The sequence below is a fragment of the Mytilus californianus genome, unplaced genomic scaffold (assembly GCF_021869535.1).
Source record: "Mytilus californianus isolate M0D057914Y unplaced genomic scaffold, xbMytCali1.0.p SCAF_2, whole genome shotgun sequence".
Classification (NCBI taxonomy): domain Eukaryota; kingdom Metazoa; phylum Mollusca; class Bivalvia; order Mytilida; family Mytilidae; genus Mytilus; species Mytilus californianus.
Window position 1 is genome coordinate 84,443,153 of NW_026262668.1, and position 26,132 is coordinate 84,469,284.

Below are 26,132 nucleotides of genomic sequence, written 5' to 3' on the forward strand. Positions count from 1 at the left end.
CGGATCTACCTGTTTAGGAAATGGTAAAGAAGGTAAATGTAATTGACACAAAATTCAGAAACGCACCAAACAAATTGTATTTCAGACACACTGCGATGGATAATGCAAATAAAGGCAACAGTAGTATATTGCTGTTCAATAATTATAAATCCATTTAACTCAAATCCGGGTTACAAACCAAAACTGAGGGAAACACATTAACTATAAGAGGAAAACAACGGAACAACATAAACACTGAACTGCTACAAAAACAAACGACAACGTACATAGAAACGGACTATTTGATAACAACTGCCATATTCCTGACTTGGTACAGGATACTAATTTTGCCAAATTGTGTGTTACTATATGTTTAATCAAAAACAAATGATGTAGTCTACGAACGAATATTAAAACAAACACCACAGAAAATAAATTACGACTAGTCAATATACTAATGAAAAAAACATGATATCGACAGCAAGTAGTTGGAATACTTTAAGTTGTTATCGGTTCTGTTCAATATTTCAGACTTTGGTTAGTATTTTATTATTATATTAAATATTATCGAAAGTTTAAAAGATCCACGACAAATTAAGCAAATTTTCGTACAAACAAGTATACCGTTTATGAAACATTTACAAACTGAACAATTATTTTATATGTAAAGATTTCGATTTATTTACTTGTAGGCATTCCAACGAAATTTTAAAAAGTTTAAAAAAGAAATAGCAAAATGTTGTTTATAAACAGCCATATGCATAAACAAATACACGATATAAAAATAAGAAGATGTGGTATGATTGGCAATGATACAAATCTCTACCAGATAACAAACTCATAGGTCACCTTACGGACAATGAGAAAAACCCATGCCGCATAGTTAGCAATAAAAGACCCAGAAATGACAAATGTAAAACAATTCAAAACAAGAAAACTAACGGCCTGATTTAAGTACAAAACAATAAACGAAAAACAAATATGATAAACAGCAACAAACTACAACCACTGAAGTACAGGCTCCTGACTTTGGACAGGCACATACAGAATGTGGCGGGGATAAACCTGTCTGATGGCACCAAACTCTCCTCTAAAATGGAAAGTGGTGTAACAGTACAACATAAAAACAAATTATAAAAATAAAATAAGAAAACAAAAGCACAAAAGACAAAAAGTACAGATATGAGAGTACTTGCAGATATTGAAAGCTAGTTCAAAGCCAATAACGAATAATACAAAATCGTACGCGTGTGTGTTAGACTTAAATATCAACTAGTACACATTCAATATCCAATGGATTTAGTGTGAAGACGTCATAATGACTATTCCTTTACAGATGCTTTTAATATTACGTTGCGCATTATTGCATCCATGGAACTGAATTGATATTATTTAATCTAAATTCCTTGTAATTAAGGATTTTTTTCCCTCTTTTAGAGAAGTACCCATATTACGCCTGAATCTATTACAATCAGAGTCGGGAGCCACCTGTTTCAACATGTATTTTATAACTTGACTAATTTGTTAAGAAATATGATCAGATGAATACCGGGTACCAAATCAATAGGCATCTGATGTTCCATGGAAGATTCAAATCAAGTGATCTATATTTTGATTCTTTTGCTTGCTTTTATATGGTATTTAAAGTCATAACAAATTTTTAAGACATAATCAAAACACATAAAGCAGTTATACAGAGTTCAATGAACTGATTAGATTTTTCATAAAACGCGTCCTAGTGACAATTCCAAATTCGTTAATATTTTTTCTTACGCCTTTTGAAATTCTTCATTTACTGGTATTTATTTTTTATCGTTCGCACGTTCACTCGCACACAGAATTTTTTCTATTGCATTCGTTCACTTGACTAAAAAGTTTTATTCAAATTAACGATTAAGTAATATAAAAATCTTCTAAAACAGACCCCCCTCCTTAGCCAACAATAATAGTTCTATTAACTATAACCATAGTGGTATTCATATGTTGATGTATGTGTTACTGATAGCAGTTTACTTAACTCTTCCATAAAGTATATTTACATTTCCACTGGCTGTTTCACGTACTCTGATGGTATTTCTAATAGTTCGTATGCCAGCAGTAACTCTTTGTTTAGCAGGTTGTAATCTTCCGGTTCTCCAAAGAAACATGAATACAGCAACAACAATAAATAATACTAAACATAAACCTGAAATGATATTGAAACAATAAGAAAGAATATCACATGATTAATCAAACTTCCAAAAGATTTTTCTCAGCCTAAATTGTAAACTAAAGTTTTGTAGATTGTATATATATATATAGGTCATTTAAACGATTAAAAAAAATCCAACTGAATTGAAGTCAAGTATTGTAATCGTGCGTATTATATTCAAATTGGCGATGCAATTCATTTCTACACCGACAATTTATCTGTTTTTCTCTTCCCTTTCGAAACAAATGATCATTTTCAAGAAATTTAGAATTATACAATTAATTTAAACAAAATATATGCCCTCCACAACAGATGAATAGTCGGTGCTTTAAAATTTGAAACATGATGCACAAGTATTTCTTCCCCGATTAGGGCGTCCTGTTTGGTTATACATGAAAATATTTGTTTTGCTCTTCAAGTCATTGGACTCTTCGTCTTTACAACATTTGGCTTCGAGCAAATCTGACGAGAAAATAATTTGTCAATGCGGATATATAAATTAAAGAAAAACATTTAATAAATTTTGGACGTCCGGCGCAATTTTTTCGGATTTACCTTTATCAGGAACACTCAAACCTAAATATTTGAAAGCCAAGGATGGATAAATACATAGACACGTAAGGAGGTAGTTGATCAAAATGGATGTGAAATACTAGCCAAATTCTTATAAGGTCAACATTGCCTGCGGGAGCTGGAGTCTTAGTTTTACTAATAATTTCATAATCTATCAACGGGGGATTTTAAAATAGTATGTTATCAGTCATATACGATTAAATATATGGTATCATATTTAATTTGGTATCTTGAAGTATTGTAATACAAATTCTATTTGGTATCATATTTGGGTATCTTGAAGTATTGTATAACAAACTCTTCCTTGGTTGTCATTATATTGGTGCATGCCCAATGTTTCCTTTTGTTTATCATTGACAAGACAATTTAATCTCACCTAGATTGGCAAAATAGTTTTGACATTTGATATATTAAATCGAACAAAAAATGCTAAGGTATTATCTAATACTCAGATATCGATATGTTCCTTTAAATTATATACCCGAAATGAGTATTCCAAAAGCAACAGTAAAACAACTGATTTAAACTGCAACTCTTCTAAAATACCTTTTGACAAATGAACTCAATTTTTGCAGCGTGAAAAGAAATTTGTGTAAAAAAGCTATTCATTTTTAGAAATCATCGAAATTTTTAATTGTTCTTACTCAAAAATGTTGTGCACTATATCTTTCAATAACTTTAAGTGATAAGCCTAAATACATAAACATTTTGAAGAAATACATACAGGTTTCATAAATTTGAAGCTTGAATGAAGCATCGCCATTGTTGTGATTTGTTTTAAGTATGTACATTTTCTTTTGTTATTTTTACAATTTTTTTACAATCAATCCGCAGTCTGTACACTGTAAATTTTGCGGACGCGTTCCAATTTTAACACAATATGTTCGGTTATTAACACCCTTATGTTCCACACTGAACAACAGCGTTAAAAATATAACACATTGTGTTCAGTCTTTTAACGCACATGTTCAAGAATAGTTTTCTGAATTTGAACACTTTAGTGTTCTAATACTGTAATGGGGAGTGAAATAATATTTCATAACTTTAGAGTCAAACAGACGATGAATAAGAAATGGTTCATATCATACTTTGACGATAAATGTATGTTAGCTGTATCCACATAAATAAATTATAGTTAAGTAAAATGAACTTTGAAACATATCACCGGAGCGTATTTATAAGCGTGGAAATGATCGATTTTTTATATATATCTTTTTTCTAAACGACTTAAGTTCTTTGGGTATATTTTTAACCAATGTAAATACACAAATACTACTGAAATCGTTGCTGTTGTAAAAGCGTTCTGGTCTCGAACATGATGCGTTCAAACTTATCATTTTCCCTGAACGCCATGTGTTCCAAACATTTCCGCGTAAATAATAGCACGTGACGTATGAATGTACCGGAATTTTGTTTTTTGAACGATCTTGTTATGAAATGAAGAAGCGTCACTGAAGAAAATTATCAACAAAACTTGATTTAATAGGTATGTATATCTATATTTATAACACATTACGAACTGAAAATTTTATTTTTAAGTATTTAATCAACAAATTCCTCCTTTGACAGGACACACTGAAGTTTAAGTGGAAGTAGAACATTTTGTTTGAACACAGAACAATTCGTTTGTAACGTGCTGTTATGTCATTATTCGTTTCAAAGAAATGAGGAGGTTCTTTGTGAGAATACATAAAAATGATCATATTTTATTATTGTTTAATCAATGTAAATACGTAAATGCTAACGATATCGTTGCTATTGTAAAAGCGTTCTGGTCTCGAACATGATGCGTTCCAACTGATAATTTTCCCTGAACGCTATGTGTTCCAAAAATTTCCGCGTAAATAATAGCACGTGACGTAATATTTTACCGTATTAATCACAATTGATACATAGAAGTTCTTAACTGCCATATAGAAAATCACGGCACATAAAGCACAGCATGTGTATAGAAAGCAACAATTAGATTTAATAGGTGATTATCCACACTTTTGAGGATGTCCATTTGTAAAAATAAAAAACAATGCATAAGGGTTTGTTCACATATACAAGTACTGTCAATGTCAAAAGAATAAGTTGTAAAAAGACATTCTGCAACACAAGAATTTTAATTTTCTAATGTATGTGGTATTGATAGCTTTCACTTTCATGAATACATAATTCTTCAGTAATTCATTTTAGCAAATGTGCACCATTGTGTACTTCATATTGTAATGTAATCCCTTGCTACTTTTATAGGGTAAAACACAACCACTTAGAGGTATTAAATTGTACGTTCATACATAGAGAATGCAGAGAAAATTTCGCAAGTCCTGTAACCTTATAGATGGCTACTTATCCAGCACCATAAACATATTTTATGTAAGTTTAAGAATTTAACGAGTGCTCATTGCCTTCTTACAATTTTTGGAGTTTTGTAAATGCAGATTTATCAATAAATTGTGCACCTTCACTTGTGGAAATGAATCAGAAAACTATTTTAGCAGAACCTATATTATTACTTCAAATTTAATCCAGGGAAGTATTGTGGAATTACCCGTATACAGATCAATGATGAAATTCCTACACATTTTTTGAAAACAGGACTTGAAGCATATATGTTAAAGCAAATGATCATTCATTAGTTTCTCCATTAGTTTATTGCGATGCTAGCAGTCAATTTAGTGACATGTCTAACGACAAAACTTTGCATAAAACACCTTTGACAATTTGCTGTACACTTCCTTTCATGTTTTTTTTCTAAAAGCTATAGAACACGAGAGCCCCATACTTGAAAATATGCTACTCTTTAACAATCAAATAGTAAAAATGCATCTTACTAAATATTGCACTGATTAAAAAAAAACTCTAATAACGCTGACAATTATAATTGAATTGCAAAAACGAAATATAAATGTTTAATTCTTAAGCAATATCAAAATGATCAACAATTTGTTTATTCATACACTTTTTATTTGACATTTCAGAACTTACGGTTGATGGATAACAAGGTTAAGGAGTAGTTATAACACAAGGAGAAGAATCCACTTAAAAAAGGAAGCTCAAAAACAATTGTAGATGACTCAAATCGTGTTTTAAAATGCCAAGGTAGCAGTGTTACATGAGAACTGACTCAATTACTAGGCTAGCAGCATATAAACATGGTATTTTATGTTTGATATTGACTATCTAAAGTGCTATGCGGGTAGTGGATTATGGAAAATATTGGTGATGAATGAGCCATTGACATCCGAGATTTTTGTAAAGAAATTCAGGACAGAGCTTGACTTTAGAGGTTGCAAACGATGAGTTAAACTGTGTCATAATCCAGTAGACTTTCTTGTAATAAAGATTTTTTAATGTGACGAAACTTTTGCATGATTTAACCAACAAAGATAGACGACGTGAGGAAGAGAATCTGCAATATATATGGACACATTCTGCCAATGAAATTATAGCGTAATTTCGAAATTGGTTATCAAATGTTATATCTCTAACTTGTCTAACTTGTGATTTTGAAGTTGTTTCAATGATTCACATCGTATTGTACTTTTTTAAAATTTTGCCTCTTTTAATCAATTTAAGATGTTTTTTTAAATTAATTAAATTATTATTTTTACAAGACCACAAGAATGTTTCTGAGAATGGAACACTTTTTCTGGAACATGTAAAAATGTGTTCCAGTAGTATACACTATGTGTTCTAGATATTAACCCATATTTCTGGAACACAGTCCGAGCGTTCCAGAAGTGTTACAAGGCTTGGAACGCGTAACGGCGTACAATTATGCTCACAAGGACATGTCCTAGAATCAAACACTAGGTGTTCAAGGAAAAACACTATCCGTTCAAGAATTTAACACATAGTGTTCGAAAGATGCACACATAATGTTAAAAATTGGAACACCAATGTTAATATTTAGAACACTGTTACGCGTTCCAGAAGTGTTACAAAAGGGCGTTCAAAAAGTGTTTAGATTCTTAACACTTTTATTTATAGTGTAGAGACTGAGGTTTTCCTAATTGACACTGTAAACACTTGTCAATAGATATTTGACAATATCATAGATTTACATGGCAAATACTCTTACTTGCAACTATTGCAATGAAAAGGTTCTTGGACAGTCCCGCTATTACATTCACATGGGTTTCAGTATACACAGGAGCCATTTCCGACACTAAAATTGTAACAAAAAAGAAATATATATATATGTAATAGTAGAATCTTTGACATTGATTAAATCAAAATTTACTCAGATATACTGGAATTATAGCTTCACGAAAATGTCCTAAAACAAGTCATATGTTTTGTCGTAAGGTGAAACTTAAGAGACATTACATCACACTAGCTTATCGTAGTGTTTTATAAAATATACGTTCTTTTCCAGATTTAGATAATACAGTTTCTAACGGAAAACTCAATACAGGAATCTGCAACAAAAGAGAAGATTTTGCGTTCATTATTGTTAATTTTCCTTTTTTTAACGGTATTGTTCCTTTGACTCATCTTACGGTGTGTATGTTTCACCCACTCGTTCACTATGCACGTGTCTGTAGTGACGTTTTAGATTTCATTGAACGTCATCTATGTATAACTGGCAAATTATTAATAACCTTATAGGTACCAGCTTTACTGCACCTGATGCACATTTTGACAATCAATGCCTATTCAGTGATGCTCGAGACCAAACTATTTAAAAGTCCGAAACCCTAGTACAAACGTTGAAGAGCTAATAAAACCAAAAAGGACTACCATTAAAACTGCTTGTTAGCTTTAGGATATTTTTTTTGCAATTTGCTGATAAAAATGTATTGCTATCTAGTTGTTTACTAATATGGTAACCTGTCTGCACTGCATAAGGTGACGAGTTTTTCAGACTGCTTTTAAAAGACGTCTTTACACTAAACCCTTTTGTGTAGTACTCAGTGATCATTTAGTCTTGGAGAATACAGTTAATTCGTTAGTTGAAATAAGGCTTTGCACCAACTTTCAATAGCTTCTAGTACTCTTGGATCGGCACTATGTCTCTTTTTGTCTTTTTATTATTTGTTATAATATGATGAGTCTGCTTTGTTAAATCATGACCTTTCGATTTGATTTTTTTATCTGACCGTCAAAAACCAAACTGACAATTTATTCAGAAAAATGACAAAAAATACTCATAAGCCCTGTTTAAGTATTGCAGTTATCTTCCTAGGTGACCATATACGCAAAACGTTATCGAAGCGCTCTATATATCTTTCTCTCTTCTGACGTGATGGATGAATATGAAAGAGGCTCAAATGAGTATTTTATATTCGCCTCATTGCTCTCTCTTTTCCGTGTGGTTGGTTACAATTTTAGATACGTTCAAAGAAAGCAGAATGGACAAGGCCGTTAATATTTTGATGTAACACATCCCCAGTTTTAACTTTTTATTTATTCAAATAGTATGCTGTTCCTAATATGCGAACAGTACAGATATAGGCTGTTTAAATATAAAGCCCTTTCGATACAATTATAAGGAATTAAATCCAAATGTGCATACACTTTCATGGTTGTGAACTTGCAATTGATATAATCGCAAGTTCACAACCATGAAAGTGTATGCACATTTGGATTTAATTCCTTATAATTGTCACAACACGCACTGGAAAACAAGTTATGCCATGTTATAGAATGTGAATTGATATCTGTATTGGCTGGCCATCGTTATCCTACTGACAACATTTATTATCAAAGCAACAAAAAAAGCAACATAGAAAGTGTTGCTGTCATGAAAACTTTTATCACTTTTATCTTTAAAAAATTAAAGAGGTTGATAGATTGTATAAACGTTTATATACATTTAAGATGATATTTCGGATGTACAACACATGCAATACAGAATTTTTATATCATCATTTTCTAAATTGAAAAGGGACAAAGGTACTTCACGTGTTTAGGGCTCTGAAATAAAAAATTATAAAATTTTATCTAACCCTGTTTTATTGCTGATTTTAACATGATATTTTCGTCATTATAATATGTGTATGCAATGAAACTTGTCATTAGACCAAAATTAAGTTGTCGTAATACAATTTGATTGAAATTTACCCACACTTCGTTTATACTGCTTACTTTTAAACGAAAAAAAATGGATAAGATTGATCATAACATAAACTAGAATTTAGATGAACTTGTGGCAAATATTGTTTTAAAGCTGGCAACATTTCAGTGTGACACAATTCAGACTGTTTGAACTTACACAGTGCTGATATCATCAAACTACGTAACGTTACATTACTAATATCTACATAAACGTTAGACTATATTATAAAAATAGTTTTGTTCTAATTGTTGTACGATCATTTGTAAATTTGACAGAGAAAAAAATACATAGAATTCTAGCTTACCGAGCAAGTGCAAACTAGTGTTTTAGTTGTGCCACTAATTGCTTCATCTTCACCTATTCATGTCAATTTTAAAAACATTTTGGTAAACAAATCAGTAAATTTGGAAATATTCCATTACTGGAAAAAATTACGTTCTCTCTGAAATGGCTGAACAGTACACCGCCTTAGATATATAAAAAGCTGAAATTTGAACGTTTTGGATACTTACAATTCACTTCACACAAGCCTCCCTCGTACCCATTTTCGCATAAACATTTGTCAGCTGCGTAACAAGTTCCATTGTTCTTACATTCAGGATTACAGATAGCTACAGTTAGATAGACATAATCTTACAAAAACTTTCAAAATGAAAACAGCTACAAATGCGCTATACTCTTTAGATATTTTGAATACTTTTTAGACTTTTATGGAAAGGCTACACCTCTTGTATTTAACACTCATATCCTTTTTTTTGCTATTTGTCCGATTCCAAAATGGTATGGGAAAATAAAAAAAAATCATTTAGGTAAAATAAGAGGTGCACAATGTCATTAGGTAATAAAAATTCTGTGAAAATTTCAACGTAATGGGATACAGACGAATGAATTAGATCTCAGGCATTACAAACATGATCAACTATGCAATTGGGAGTCAAATAAGGGTCAAATAGGAGAATTAAAGAAAAACAAATAATAACACAGATATTAATTTATCATGGGTACCTTTTCAGTTTTGAACTATTATTTTCCTACAGGAGATTTTACAAAATATTCAACGGTGTAAATATATGTGCAATCATAACTATTTGTTTAGTTTTCGAACAAACATGTACATGATGTACTAGTATATACTTACGAATATCACAAATAACTCCTTCATAACCAGCAGGGCATCGGCATGTGTTTGTTTGGTAACATGTTCCGTTGTTCGTGCATTCTGGACTGCATGTCACTAAAACATTTGAAAAACATGCTTTAAAATTTCTTAGAATAAGATATCAAACATTAACTTATGAACTCGTATTTATATTAATATGTATCTCGTGGTATAATTTGAATTTAACAGATAAAAATAAAGGATGTTTTTATAGCGAGTTGACAGCGATATACATTGTAGCTTTTGATGCTATCTGGCTTTGAATATATAAATCTTTTTTAATTCTGTCTCAAAGTTATTATTATTGAATTCATAACAGGGTGGACGAGGCCATTTCTTGGGGCACTCAGTTCGTCGATTAACTGGGTAAGATCAGATAATCGTTCGTCTTTTATGCCCACTTAATACGTTTTACAATGGACATTTAAACGTACGTGGGGTTTTCAAAGGTTTTTAAACGCATTAAAAACAAATAACTCGAAAAAAATATTACTGGAGTTTGATTAACATTGATTAATATTGAATATTTTGATATTCATCACTGATAATCGATAATCAAATTATTGATATGATACCGAATTCGAACGATCATTTTAACTAGCTTTAAAAGTAGTGATGACTGTGTTAGCAATTACCCTTTTCGTACTTTAAAGCGATTTTACCATTGTGGTTTTCTAAAATTTGTACGGGCTCTTCGTATCTTTCAACTTCTGTCTAGTCTAAAATTTTAGTTTAAGAACAAAGACATGATACATTTTAAATCGTGGTGCAATAAAAAATTTAAAGAAAGAAATTCTTTCGTACGGTCTTTTTTTTGAGCTTTCAATATACAGTAAAAAGCTACATGTATTAGGACCTAGCTCAAGACAATTTGCATTTACTTTATGAAAAAGGAATCATTAAATTCAATATCTAAATATTGCACCGACCACTCATTTGTTCTAAGAGTGTGTGGTTTTAATAATTTTTTTGTGTGTGGGAACATACAATATTTTTTTTAATCTTAAGTGTCATTTTTTGTTTTTGCTACTTATTGATTCACAACAGCCTTACAAATACCAAACTGTACCAGTTTTCCCTTAACATAAAGCAGTATACACAACAAAAAGTCTTTTACTAGCTTTCAGTAACTGCGAGTACTCTCAAATCGTACTTTCGTGTGAATTTGACCTGTAGACACAATTTGTAATGCATTTCTGTTATTCAATGTTTACTTATTTTGTGTTATATCTCGTCTTACTATTTTTGATATGTACCACCTTTGATAAGTATTTAGTATGACAAAAAAAAGTTCACTACTGTACTCGTACTATGAATAACAAATTTATTTTGTAAAAAATATTTCTGTACTCCTAACAACAAAATTATTAAATTTAAATTTACCTGTGTACGTTACTTTATTTAACACCATTGTTTCCTAGGTTAAAGTTGTCTTTTTGACATTGAAACATCTTTTTTATTTATAGTGTGTCATAGATCAAACTTATTCGTTCAGTGTATATTTACTTGTTTTTGTGTATTGTCTTTTTGATCGAGTTAAGCCATTCTGTATCTGTATAAGGAATTCCCTCCTTCAAAGGAGCAATTCTTTTCAGAATCGGTTAAAAGTTCATAACTATATTTACAGGACGATATTTACAGTGGACATGGATATAAAAAAATAAAAAGATTACGCCCCGTGGGGTGCATGTTGGCTCCAGTCGTTGACCTTTTCGTTTGCTAGACGGCAAGGCCTTCAATAGTTCATTTCTTAGGACATGTAAGGCGTACAGAGTTTCCTGGTAATATACTCTACTTTAAAGCAATTGTCAGTACATTTGCATCTACAGTCACAAGCGCATAATAATCTATTTGGATCTAAAACAAGCTGTTTATCTATTACTAAGCTGGTTAGGTTAAAGCATTTAGCACAGTTTCAATTAATATTTTAATGTGTGTCTTTGTATGTTGTAATGTTATACCACTGTTTCAGGTTAGGGTTAAGGTTGGCGCCACTTAAAACGTTTAAACCCGCTGCATTTTTATGCACCTGTCCTAAGTCAGGAGTCTGTTGTTCAGTGGTTGTCGTTTGTTGGTGTGGTTCATAAGTGTTTCTCGTTTCTCGTTTTTTATATAGATTAGACCGTTGGTTTTCCTGTTTGAATTGTTTTACACTAGTCTTTTTGGGGCTCTTTATAGCTTGCTAGTCAGTGTAAGCCAAGGCTCCGTGTTGAAGGCCGTACTTTGACCTATAATTGTTTACTTTTTAAACATTGTGACTTGGATGGATAGTTGTTTCATTGGCACTCATACCACATCTTCTTATTTATTTTTAGTTATTCATATTTACCTTTAGAAATATACATAAATAGAGGCAATTGAGTAGTATATTTGAACATCCAATTCAAATTCACCGTGCGAGTCTTATATATGACTGCATGATACAAGTGATATGCAATGCAAACAATATCTAGTTAAAAGGAAGGGTTTTTCGTCATTATTCTGCGCTCTTTGCACAAAGCAATCTTCTCTCCGTTGAATAAATGGTAGGTTACTCTTAAATGTACACAACGTGGGACCTTTTTATCTCCGTATGGTATTTTGTGAAATAACCTCATAAACTTGAAATTTTTTTATAATGAAAATCGAAATATGTTAATTTATTTTTTTATAATTCAATGATATTAGCTCTGCACATTTATTATTCTTTCAAATGAAACTGTTGGCTGTGAGGAAAAAAGAATATTTTGAAAAATGCCTTTTAAATTTGGTTGAAACATGTGAAAGACAGTTATGCATTGAAATAAGAAACACGTGAGTATTGGCATCCTCATTGGAAGGCATCTGACAGACTGTGTATGTGTAAAATCGTTGTTATCGATAGCCGATGACGAACAAGTTGCTTTGATTCTATGTCTTATCTGGTAAAACACCATTCCTTTCTGAATCAAACGTATCTTTAAAATTTTAAGCATATCGCAAAAAACACGTTTAATATTAATATCTGAAAAATTGTTTCAATATATAAATAAGAAAGAAGATTTGGTATAATTGCAAATTAGACAACTCTCAACCAGAGACCATAGAAGTAAACAACTATAGGTCACCGTGTAGCCTTCCACAATGAGCAAACCCCAAACAGCATAGTCAGCTATAAAAGGCCCCGAAATGACAAATGTAAAACAATTCAAACGAGAAAACAATGAACGACATATAAATATGATATACAGCAAAAAACGACAACCACTGAATTACAGGCTCCTGACTTGGGACAGATACATACACAATATGGCGGGGTTAAACATGTTAGCGGTCGCCCAACCCTCCCTTAACTTGGGACAGTGGTATAAAAGCACAACATATGAACAAACTATAAAAATCAGTTGAAAAGGGCTTAACTCATCAGATCACAAAAACACAGATAGGACGTGGCAGGGTATTTATACATCACTACAACAAAACAGTTCAGGACGAAAACGCAATTATACGCTGGAACAACGATCCCATGATAGGTGAGCTTAACTCGGGTGTGTAGGCACACCACAAAGCGACAAGGGTATTACCCAGGGGGAGGCGGAAAATCTCTGCAAGTTATTAAACGAGCACCGGCACAATGTATTTTGGGTTGCAAATTTTTTAATTTAGGAAGTATTTGTTTTTTGGTTTTATCTTTTTTTTTGTGTGAGGGGGGAAGCCAATTTATTAGCCTTGGTATTTTTTTAGGTTAAATAATGCAATTTAAAAAAAAAATTAAGGAGGGGGAGCACAATCTTCTATGCAGAGTAATGGTCCTTAGTAGGCAACATTGAGGGGAAGCACCATCGAAGTTCCATGACGATTCGATTAAGATTACATAAATATGTCAAAATAGAGGGTCCCTTAAACGAGTCCTACGTGTGATTCGTCAAGAGTACGTTCCTTTCGTCAAATTGTAAGAAAGCTCTATTAAAACCAACATACGTATTACGATCTGTCCACACTGTTACGGTTTTACCCCTCATATTTCCAACACGAAATTTACCACGGAATAATTATATATTAAACTTGCTTTCAATTACTAGAAACATTCACATTACAGTTGTACATTTTTTTTTATTGTTGGGATGTGCATGTGTTTAAATGTTTCAACAAACACAAAATAAAAGTATCTCAAACATTTTTATTTTGACTTACCCTTAGTTTCACAAAGTAATCCTGCATATCCCCCTGGACATTGACATTTTCCTCGAGATATGCAAGTTCCACCATTTTTGCAGCCAGGTGGACAAAAATCTGAAGAGACATACGAAAATAATATCAAAATTTCTCTGAACTAATCTCATCTTTCAAAATGCAGATAAGTAGGACAATACAAAAGATAACAGGGATAACGTATAGAATTCATGGAGCATGTATTGTTTACTTGGCAAAATTGATAAAATACAGAGAGGATATATGAATGCATTAAAACTATGTAGGCCAAAGTCTTGTCTTGCTGATCATTTTTGCTAAACAGAGTTTTAGTTGATTTATTATAGTTTTCAAGATAATAGACAGACTTGAAATAAAAACGGCAAAACATACGATGAAGTGGGCGATTTCAATCTTTTGACATATTTGTATATCTTATGTGGCTGATCATTTTTGATATTCAAAGTTTCATCCTATTTTTTTAGAGTTCTAAGATATCAGGTAACACACGAGAATTGGTATGAAATCATCTCTTCAGGGCAATAAGTCGTATGATAAGTCACCTGACCTTTTCGGCCATGTCGACTTATTTGTAGATGTTATATTGCTGATTAATTAATTGTGTTGTTTACAGTTTCTCTTTAATGCCAACACGGAAAAATGTGTACGAATCGTCTTTCCATTGTAACAACTCCTATAACGAGTCGACTGACCATTCAGCCATACTGATAGTTTTTTCAATTAAAAGTGTCTCTCTATGTATTACAGTTTCAAATATATATAGCCAAAAGACAAAAATGGTAAAAATTGTCCTTTAAGGACAATAACTCCTAAGAATATGAAATAAGACGATGTAGTATGATTGCCTTAGAGACAAATTTCCACCAGAGACTGAATGAGATAATTATTAACACCGTACGACATGCATGCATAGAAGGAGATGCTTACCCTGTCGACGCATTCAGTCTCACTCCTTTTATAGTGCATCTGGTTCTCTCAGTTTTTGTTTGTTACCTTGAATTGTCTCTAAATAATCGATTTACGAGATTTTAACATCGATAAACTACTATCGCTTTAATCTATAACAATGAGCAAACCCCATACGACACAGCAAGCTATAAAGGCATCGTTTGATAAATGTCAAACAATTCAAACGAGAAAACTAACGTTCTGATTTATGTAGAAAACAACAATCTTATTAAAATATAGATCTCTGATTTCATTATGCTCATATGACGAGCACGCGAGTTCCGATAGATCTGAATGACAAAACAATAAACGAAAAAACAAATATATAGATATATACAGCAACAATCGACAACCAATGAATCACAGGCTCCTTACTTGGAACAAGCACATGTAGATATGGCGGGGTAAAACACATTTTCAGGCACCAAACCCCCTCTCTTACCTGGAACAGTGGTGTTACATACCAACACATGAACACATGATAAAAATCAGTCGAAAAAGGATTGACACATCAGATCGAAAAAAAATTATAAAAAGACTCCAGACATAAATTATCGACCTGAGAGTACCATCAAATACTGAAAGCTAGTTCAAAGCCAATAACAACTAAAAACAAAAACATGCTTCAGAGACTAAGACATCAATCATTTATTAGTACATATCTAATGAGTTTAGTGTAAAGACGTCATAAACAGTCAGATTTTCAAATTGTCATAACTATTCAAACTACTTCATATAGTAATTATGTTTTAATATTTTTTTGTTCGGGATATTCCAACATGCAAGAAAAGATTTTTTTAATAGATATAAGAAGATGTGGTATGAGTGCCAATGAGACAACTCTCCATCCAAGTCAAAATTTATAGGTCACAGTACGGTCTTCAACACGGAGCCTTGGCTCACACCGAACATTAAGCTATAAAGGGCCCCAAAAATTACTAGTGTAAAACCATTCAAACGGGAAAACCAACGGTCTAATCTATATGAAAAAAGAGAGACGAGAAACACTTATGAACCACATCAACAAACGACAACTACTGAACATCAGATTCCTGACTTAGGACAGGTGTAACATCACAACATAGAAAGACACACTATAAAATATCAACTGAAATAGCTTAACTCAATCAATGGACATATTAACATCAGTGAACATACACTGAACAAATAAATTTGACCTATGATACAATGTAAATACAAAATTAAGCATTTTTACTTAGCTATGGTATTTTGAACCCTCTACCATGGAAAACTGACCCCCCTCTATAGACCTCAGATTTTCAAATTGTCATTGCTATTCTAACACACGTATGTAATATAGTAATAGTGCATTAATAAGTACTTAGCAGGAATCAAATATATTAGAAACTATTTTTACTCAGCCATGGTACATGTATTTTGAATCCCCTTCAATCGAAAATTGAACCTTCACCTATAGACCTCAGATTTTCAAATTGTCGTAACTATTCAAACCATTTGGTATTTTGACCCTGAGGTCTATTTTCCCTATGGTATTTTGACCCTGGGATATATTTTTAGGAGGTTAAAAATATCATTTGAAACCGACAATTTTTTTTCTATATAAACAACGCATGTCAAGATATATGACAATACACGCATTTCATCCATTTGTTTTATTTTTTTATTGCATTGGCGGTCATGTTGATTGACCGAAGGGTTTATCGGACATAATTTGTAAACTAGATCACCTAAGGATGATTGTGGCGTAAATGTTTGTTGCAATTGACTCAGTCGTTTAATACGTGAAGAATTTTGTAAAAGTTAACGATGAACACAGGAAAGGGACACCTAACGATGTCAATAGCTCAAATTGGCCCTGTTGTCCAGATGAACTAAACTATTTGACAGTACCATAGAACACACAAACCACAAACTCATAAAAAAGACGTTAAATCAAAAAGAAATATTACCCATTGTCCAGACAGCCAAACTAAGTACAAACACACACTATGTGGGTTAAAACAAAAACTCATCAAAATATTGGAATTTACAGTTTTTATTAGTAAACTAGTTCAACGTATGTACAACCTAACCTTCCCCTTTGCCTATGTAGACCATATGTCGATTAAACATACAAAAAAAACCTGCACGGTTTAGCTACGAACTGAGTACTTCAACACGGAAATACAAGACGGCACATACTTTGGAAGCTCGTCTGAGCTTTACAAAACTTTGAAAAAGCTATCAGAATTTTTCAACATTTTTTTTTGAGGAAATGTAATTATGGAATGTATAATGAAACTAGTGGCCTTGATGTATGATGCATGTCTATATGAAGAACAGAACAATGTATAATGCCATATTCCAGGATGCACCAAGCATATATTTTCTGCGAGCAGTTTTGCGCAGGATCGACAGCGTTTATACTTCTACAAGTATTATACAATCTTTCAACATTCGATTACATTTAATAGGCGTTGTCAAAAGTACAGAGAAATCATTTAAGGCTATAAAATACCTGTTATAGTTTTTATAAGTTTTGGCAAAGTTGTATCCAAGTTATCGTAGGTTGTATCAAAGTAATATTCCGGTTTGGAGACCAAAGACTTGAGTTGATTTACATCAATGTTGGAACCGATTCCTATCCCAATTATCGTTACGTTTTTGCTTTTACATATTAACAGTCCAGGTTTGTATGCACTAGATGACCGTCCATCAGTTATCAACACCAAAATATTCTGGGCATAGTGTCGATCTCCTGTCGTCAGTTGAAACATATATTTACAAGTGTAGCCAAGAGCACCATCAATATCTGTTCCGCCACTTCCAAAATATGTTTTCAATATAGCGTCTGTTACATGTTCTTTTGAGAAATGATCATCTAGTTTAAAGCTTTTTCTAATAGAGCCACTGAATAAAGCCAATCCAATACGTAGTAAGTCATATCTGATAGGAAGTCTATTAACAGCATTGGCAAGATATTCCATAGTTACACGAAAATTGTCATCTCCAACACTACCTGATTCGTCTACCACAAATATAATATCAGATGCTGAAAAGATGACAGTTTTTTTATCGCATGATATTTGAATGGCAATTTCTGTAGCGATATGAACATTCTATGGCAACTTCATTTCTAAGGAATTATTTTAATGTGTTATTCTACCTCGAACTATTGTTCCACTTTAATTAGTATTTAAACACAAGTCATAATTTGTAGAATATCCGCCCCCCCTCCCCCCCCCAAAAAAAAGTAAGAATTGGTTTTCAATTATATTTCAACATTTCTTAAAGCTAGTGCATAAATGGTATATGAAGTACCAGCTGTCGAAACATTAATAAACAGAATAAAAATTTATTAATAAGAACAACTTTGAATTTTCGATATATATTTCAATAAGGACTTTAACAGAAACAAGTTAGTGCCAAAGTGAAAATAAAATTATTTCGTTTATCGACATACCGTGTTTTCCGTGTATATGGAAATTTTGCATCCAGCTGTAGGCAACTCGTTTACGTGGCCTCTCCACAAGAAAGATTTTTATGATATAGTTTTAATGCCCACTGAATGAGAATGCTTGAGAATGTTTTTTTACAAGTGAAAAATTAAATTTCTGAAATTTTTTGATAATGAAAACCACACATTTATACTAAATATCCTTCAGCTGAGATTAAACAGAACCTATATAAATTCGTATATTTCATAAAAATACAAAGCAAAAGTATGCTAATGAATGGCATCAATAAACTGAAACCTGCAATATTAATAACTTTACAAACATACTTACGATTAACATCACAGAAATCGCCTGCATAACCTGGTCGACAAGAACATTTATTTGGTCCATAACATTCCCCGCCATGCTGACAAGGTGGAAAACACGCATCTGTAAAAACAAAAGCATTAAATCAACACCTTCTTTTTCAAACATAAACTTGTATTTCATACACCGTCCGTTCATCAAATCGACGTCATAATGAAATGAGATTCCAAATCGACGGCCGATTAAATGCCCTTCTAATCGACGTCTTTTTTTTTGTTCTGCGCTCCGCCTCCAATCTTAACTCGTTAGGATTGTCAGTTTTCCTTCCAAAAATTGGTGGTTCTCTTCAGGCACTCCGGCTTCCTCCACCAATAAAAGCTGACCGCCACGAAATAGCCACTAGTGTTGAAACTGAGTGGTATAAAACACCAATCAATCAATCAATCAAGTGTCTAATTGTCATTAACTGATGTTTGTACTTTTATTTTTTTTAATTGATTATTTGGGACGTGATGTTTCCTACTTTGTTGTTCCTTCTCATATACGTTAACTTAGTGGATGAATAATCTTTTGGTAAAAACCTAACAACGACATCTAAGGAAGCAGAGTGAAGTATATTATTGTACATGTAGTTCCCTGCCAAGAAGTGGAGAATGACGTGGTGTTTTCACTATACAGTTTATTTTCTTATCCGAAGCGAATCACACAGTAAACCAAAATTTTTATTTGATTTAATCACGCATCGACACCAGGATTTTGTGAAAAATCTTCGTTGGACATACACACTTTTAATCAAACCGCAGCTGAAAGAAAACTGTGTACATAACTCTTTGACAGAAAGAATAATGACATGGATAAACAGATCTGACGCAATCAGAGTTCTTAATGTTTGTCTTGTCATAATACAATATTTCTATTTACTTTTTCCGTTGGAACTACTTGCACATTATACGCACTAATTTTGCTAATCTCTTCACAACTTAATGTCTTTCTCATCAATACATCATCACCTACAAAATACTAACAATGACAATTAAATCAATAATACATTGAATAAGTCTTAACTTACAACCAGAACATACTCCTCCTACAATTTTGTTTGAACAGCGACATGTATCAGGACCATAGCAGGTTTCACCACCGTTACAGGGAGGATTACAGATGGCTGAAATTTAATCAAATACGTCATTTAAGACATTTAAACATAAAAAAAGTCTATGTCTTAATGCAAAGGCTATCTAAAGTTTCGAAACTGTCTGTTTATTTTTAAAATGATTATATTTCTAATATAACCGTTGATGTAGACTGGGTGAAATTGTCATTACCTTCAACGGTCAGAACGCCAACGAGTCATTTGTTTCAAATAATTCATACTTCAAATGTCAAACCTTTCCCAAATATTAGAATCTTTCTCACGTCACGAATGGCAATAATCTGGTTAAAACCAGAAAAATCACTTTGTTCCGGGAGATTTGTTTGTCGCAGCGTGTAGTATTAAGAAACTAATAAATAACGGACAAAACTAAACTTTCGACTATATAAGCCAACGGAACGACCGGAAAACAACTGTCATATTCCGGACTAAGTATATATATTTTTCGAAAAAAATGTTGGATTATCTCATGACATCACATACGGGGCTATGTTAAGTGACCTTTTAGTGTGCAATCTGATCTCTGCGTACAAAAGTTTTGGAAATTTGAACTACTGAGTTTCAAAAATAATCATTGGGTTAACTGCGAAAAATTTCCCAATATACTATATATATCGGTGTTCTTACTATTTATGGAATGTTCGGACGTTATTCCGACTGTTATGCACCAAGCTGGTTGTAAACATTCCTCAACGTAGCAAAAACAAAAGTAAAGTTTATGTGTGTTCTATATTTAAAATCGTAAGTTGGTCAAATATTTTATCATTTTAACGTCGAAATTTCGACCAAATTGCTTTATACTACTAGTATATTTGCCGGGAAAAAATGTAATTAAAGTGCCAGATTAGCGATTTCGAATTTCCGTTGAAGAAATTTTGACTCAAAATTATATATATATTATTGATTGAATATTTACGTTTTTCAGTAGAAATCCATTTACCTTGATATATAAGGTGAAAATGTATGAACATGACAAAAAAAAAAGGCAACGTCGTGATTACGACTCTCTGCAAAATCGAAATGTTCATCCTTATTTATACATAACTCAAACTTAAATGATTTAGACAGCAAAAAAGAATCCGGTGACCCCTAATATGTTAATATCATTTAAACAGAAATGTGTGCACCTAAAACATTTAATTTCAAACAAATTCATGGAGACGGGTATTTAAACAGTGCCATCAACAGCTAAGTATCTGATAAATATAATACATATATCAAGTCAATCAAAACTTGTATTGGAGCTTGGGTAATACATTATATATTCCGGCATTACATTGTAAGTACAAGTATAATAATATTATTCTGCTTTGGAAAACATTTTCGCTATTTTGATTTGCTTAGAGTTACCCTATATTTGATCGTTCTATGCATAACAAATAAAGATATTTATTCGATATGAAATAATGATATTGTATAATCTTTTAAAAACTTACGAATATCACAGGTATACCCTTCCCATTTATCGCAGCAATTGATCCCTCTGTAACTTTTTGTATTTGAACACCTGCATACATTTAAATATTGCAATCATTCAATTATCAATTTACATGCAATAATTTTATTCTTATACGAAATAAACAAACCTGAGTATACAGACGTTCTAACCAAGATATTTCTACATAAGGAAATGCCTGTACCAAGTCAGGAATATGACAGTTGTTTTTGTTTGATGTGTTTGAGCTTATGATTTTGCCATTTGATAAAGGACTTTCCGTTTTGAATTTTCCTGGAGTTCGATATTTTTGCTAATTTACTTTCTAATACGACAGCAAAGCACAACAATGTTGCAGGCCCATTTCTTTGGAAACATCATAACATAAACGGTTTGTTTAATTGAAGATTCAACAGAAATTATATTTTAAAAGTTGTGTGAGTTTCAAATTTTTTCCTTTTCATCCTACCCCTTCCCCAGAAAATCAAATGGCCATACCTTTATTTTTTCTATTTTTGGTGGCCGTACATTTCTGAGGGGAGCCAACCGTGCAAATTTTTATTGCAATTTGATCCTATCGACATATATGGGCTTTCAGAGGAAAAAAGCATCAGTTACCAACACCTGTTAACGTTGTGTATGTCTATTGTACTGAATAATCAAAAGTTCAGGCGTCTCTGTTGATTGCAACTATGCCATATCCAGATTAAATACCTCTGATCAGCTAGAAATACTTCATGCATAACCGGCACACAGAAGGCAACTGGGAGGGTCATTCGAGTTCTCAATAAACTTGACTATAACAAGAAATGACTACAACTTATTATTGTAAGCTGACAGGTTACAACTGCATATGTGCTCCTGTGTTATATATGCATTATATAGGTCTTTGATTGGGCAATATTCAAGAGACTGTTACCTGTGGAATTCCTTGGTAGAAGTTAATTGATTACATGAAGCTTGTAAGCCTATAATAACAAGTCTTTGAAACTTTCATGGAAGCCATCATGGCTCGGCTGACCGTTATAGAATGTCTATGGTAAACATTTGCCCGGATATATTCTATTTGTCAAAGCCATGTGTTGATCACTTAGTCCTGTTTAGGACTCGAATACCGAAACCAAATGCTTGTCCGATTATGCTTTTCATAGACAAACAAATGAGTGCCACAAGAGAAGGCAAACTATCCTTCTTCCTTTAACCTAGGGATTTTCGTTGGAATGTGTTGCAATCTTATTTTGTTTTTTTGTGTAATGATTTCATGGTTTCAGTTTGGTTTTTATCTGGTGACAATAGTGTTGCTCGACATTTTTCTACAATATTTTATGTTGCCCATTAATTCTAATTTTGAAATGTTTATATAAAAAATTCAAAATTTGTGTTAGAGCTAAATGTTAATTCATCGATAATAAATTTTGATGTACAATAAATGGTTAATTGCACGGGAATTTCTGAATATTATCTGTAGTAGAAAAACCAGTTATATTCAAAAGCAATATGAAATCCAGTAAGGATAACATTCCTTTATAATTACATAATAAACTACCAGTATTAAAAAAAAGCCGAGGTAAAATTAAGCATAAAAAATATAAACACCAGTCTTGAAATCTCTCCAGACTCGAATTGTAAGATTTAAGTTACGCGTTGGTATCAAAATTCAAATTCAGATATTGAATAGTAATGTCGTGAGTGTATAATTTATTGATAAGGATTCATTATGATAAAATATCAGAATACATACCCAGGACAAGACTCAGTGCCATACTGGTATTGTCTTTGTCTGTAGCAAAAATGTCTACAAAGTATAAAAATATAATATAAGGATGACAGCAACATCACAGGTTGTCATTTGTCAATATTTAACTTATATGAATGACTTTTGTATTATTTTCACCACAACCTTCCATTAATTACTATAATATGATACAATATAGAATACAAGAAGATGTGGTATGGGTGCCAATGAGTCAACTCTCCATCCAAGTCACAATGTATAAAAATTATAGGTCAAAGTACGGCCTTCAACACGGAGCCTTGGCTCACACCGAACAGCAAGCTATAAAGGGCCCCAAAATTACTGGTGAAAAACAATTCAAACAGGAAAACCAATGGTCTAATCTATATGAAAAACGAGAAACGAGAAATACCTTTGAACCACATCAACAAACGACAACCACTGAACAACAGGATCCTGACAATGTCTATAACCTACAAGGTGATTTTGATTGATTGATTGATTGATTGGTGTTTAACGCCACGTTTAGCACTATTGAGCTATTTTGTGGCGGTCAGTTTTTATTGGTAGAGGAAGCCGGAGTACCCGGAGAAAACCACCGACCTTTGATAGAAAAACTGACAATCCTAGTCAATTGAGATTGGAGTCGAGCACATCTGCCTCATGCGGAATTCGAACTCACAACTTCGGTGTTGACAGGCTAGTGATACAGTACTTCTGTCACTTATACCCCTCGACAACCGAGGCCCCTCAAAGGTGATTTTGTGATATTATTCGAAAGCATGCTTTATAAGGCATGCCCAATGGTCGAATTTTGTAAACTAGAATATCATAACAAGTTCATTCAGTTTAATATAATGGTTGATTTCAACCATTTATAAAAATGTCACGCATCTGCATTCTACGCATACATTCTGATGAATAAAACAGTATCCCAAGGGATAAATTGAGATACTTATATGACAAGTGTTTGTTAAAAAGTTGCATGTGACATATTGATACTAATTCAAACAACATATAGTTGCTTATTGTTTTTGAAAAGGATGTAAGTGAGAAAATTATTGCCGTTAATTACAAGATTACTCTCTGTCCAGTTGACCTACTATACCGACATGACTGCAGCTGTCGTACCAGCAAACCAACGACAAACGTTGATAACCAAACGGAATATATATATATATATATATATATATATAAATTACAATAAAATACTAGAAAAACACTTAACTTTAAAATAGTAGTTTAAAGACAACCAAAGTACACATAAAAAAATCAAAAGACAAAGCAATATTAAATTGTACAATACAATGTTGTTAGTATATTTAGGTTTAAATCAAAATGATGTCTAAAGATACCCAACAAATTGCACTAATACATAATTTTATGTTAGGTCTTTGTATGAAAGTAAATCACTTTAATAGTTTTGATAACATGTTCCTCATCAAACCCGACAGAAAAATGAACAAAAAGTAAACTAACAAAAATACAGAACTCCAAGGAAAATTCAAAACGGAGAGTCCCTTAACAAATGGCAAACCCAAAGCTCAAACACATCAAACGAATGGAAAACAACTGTCATGTTCCTGACTTGGTACAGGCATTTTCTTATGTAGAAAACGCGCGGGTGCAATTTATAACAGGATATGGAAGGAGAACGAAAAACAATCGCACGTTTGATAAAAAGAAAGTTTAATGTTTGAAATTTTGCTTTAAATTTGAACCGTTAAAGACTGCATTTGAGTAAGAAATGTAAAATTTTACAATATTCATACGTAAGCTTGATGTGTGTTTGTGGTGTCGTGGGTGTGTATAAGTTGGTTTAAAAAAACAAGTGCCGTTACAAATGAAAAATTGAATAATTATAGAATGTTTCGGAAATGGGACAACAAATGTTTTGTCAGAACCATACACAAATTCGGTGACCTTTTAATTATTTTACAGCATTAAAACTGAACATCAGTTTGAATATGTTTATTTAATGGAAAAACTATAATAAACTGACTGGGTTTGGAGAGAAAAAATCATAAAGACAAGAAAAACTTTTTGTCTGATATACAAATGTTTATTTATTTTAGGATTTTCATCTAATCATTCTTAGGCTAGTAAATAATAAAATGAAAAGTTTATCTGTCTTTCTTTAAGATCAGTTCAACATGCCCAAGCCACATTCAAGAGTTTCCTTCGTCGCTAATTCACTATTCTTGGAAATAAAAGGATAATAATACAAAGGAAGAAAAGTAGGTTTTGCCCTACATGCAACAACTCTCTCTTTGGCAACCGGTTAATAATGGGATTTTAACATCAAATTAAGAATATTCAAGTTTTTTCTTATATGACATAATATAACTTTTTGAAAAGTCTAATGTGAACTACCAGTTAAATACCATGAAGAAAAAATACAAACTATGAATCTGTTAAATACAATATAAATATTAAACAAAATACAAAGCAAAATGCTCTATTGTACTCACCCACATAACAAAAAATGTAAAGACGAAAGAAATATTATTCCTTGAAGCCAACTACTGTATGTAATCTGCGCCATACTTTTGTTAACTGAAATTACATTTAAACAAACCGGAGGTCTAATAAGTGTTCTTTCTAAGCACTTTAAAAGCACTTTAAGTTTGGGAAACACCGTTATCTTACAATTTATACTATTCCATATTATTGTTTTTGATGACAGAAATGTGATGTGATATTTACTATTGAAAAAACGACTTTAAAAGAGCCTAATATTAAATATGTTCGTGTTCTGAAGAAATAACTCATCTCTGGAATGAGATATAGACAAAAATTACCAAGTGAAAAACAAAACTCAATTTCCCCTCATCCCCCAAAACAACTGCCACCACCACCACCACTAAAACAAAATCACTTTACCATTTATATACTACTTTGTTGATTAATAAAGACGTAGTAGTGATATGAAGTTACTCGATCGAAATTTTTTTTACTGAGGACAAGAGTTCAATGACGATTTTCAGTAAGTGTATAGATACTCTGTTTTCTATA

At 32.3% G+C, this 26,132-nt stretch overlaps 1 protein-coding gene across 4 annotated transcripts in view; it reads right to left on the reverse strand.

Moving 5' to 3' along the window:
* LOC127730318 (proto-oncogene tyrosine-protein kinase receptor Ret-like) overlaps nucleotides 1–25,683 on the reverse strand; it is a 118,987-nt gene extending 93,304 nt beyond the window's left edge. For all 4 annotated transcript variants that reach the window (XM_052238652.1, XM_052238654.1, XM_052238653.1 and 1 more), the window contains exons 1-11: nucleotides 25,589–25,683; nucleotides 23,124–23,177; nucleotides 21,384–21,454; nucleotides 19,864–19,959; nucleotides 18,819–18,917; nucleotides 17,549–18,082; nucleotides 14,104–14,202; nucleotides 9,931–10,026; nucleotides 9,305–9,403; nucleotides 6,813–6,899; nucleotides 1,998–2,164 (exon numbers count right to left, since the gene is read on the reverse strand). In XM_052238652.1, the coding sequence (XP_052094612.1) occupies nucleotides 1,998–2,164; nucleotides 6,813–6,899; nucleotides 9,305–9,403; nucleotides 9,931–10,026; nucleotides 14,104–14,202; nucleotides 17,549–18,082; nucleotides 18,819–18,917; nucleotides 19,864–19,959; nucleotides 21,384–21,454; nucleotides 23,124–23,177; nucleotides 25,589–25,662 (1,476 nt within the window). In that variant the 5' untranslated portion in view covers nucleotides 25,663–25,683. The remainder of the gene's footprint in view (nucleotides 1–1,997; nucleotides 2,165–6,812; nucleotides 6,900–9,304; nucleotides 9,404–9,930; nucleotides 10,027–14,103; nucleotides 14,203–17,548; nucleotides 18,083–18,818; nucleotides 18,918–19,863; nucleotides 19,960–21,383; nucleotides 21,455–23,123; nucleotides 23,178–25,588) is intronic.
* Nucleotides 25,684–26,132: the final 449 nt, after the last annotated feature.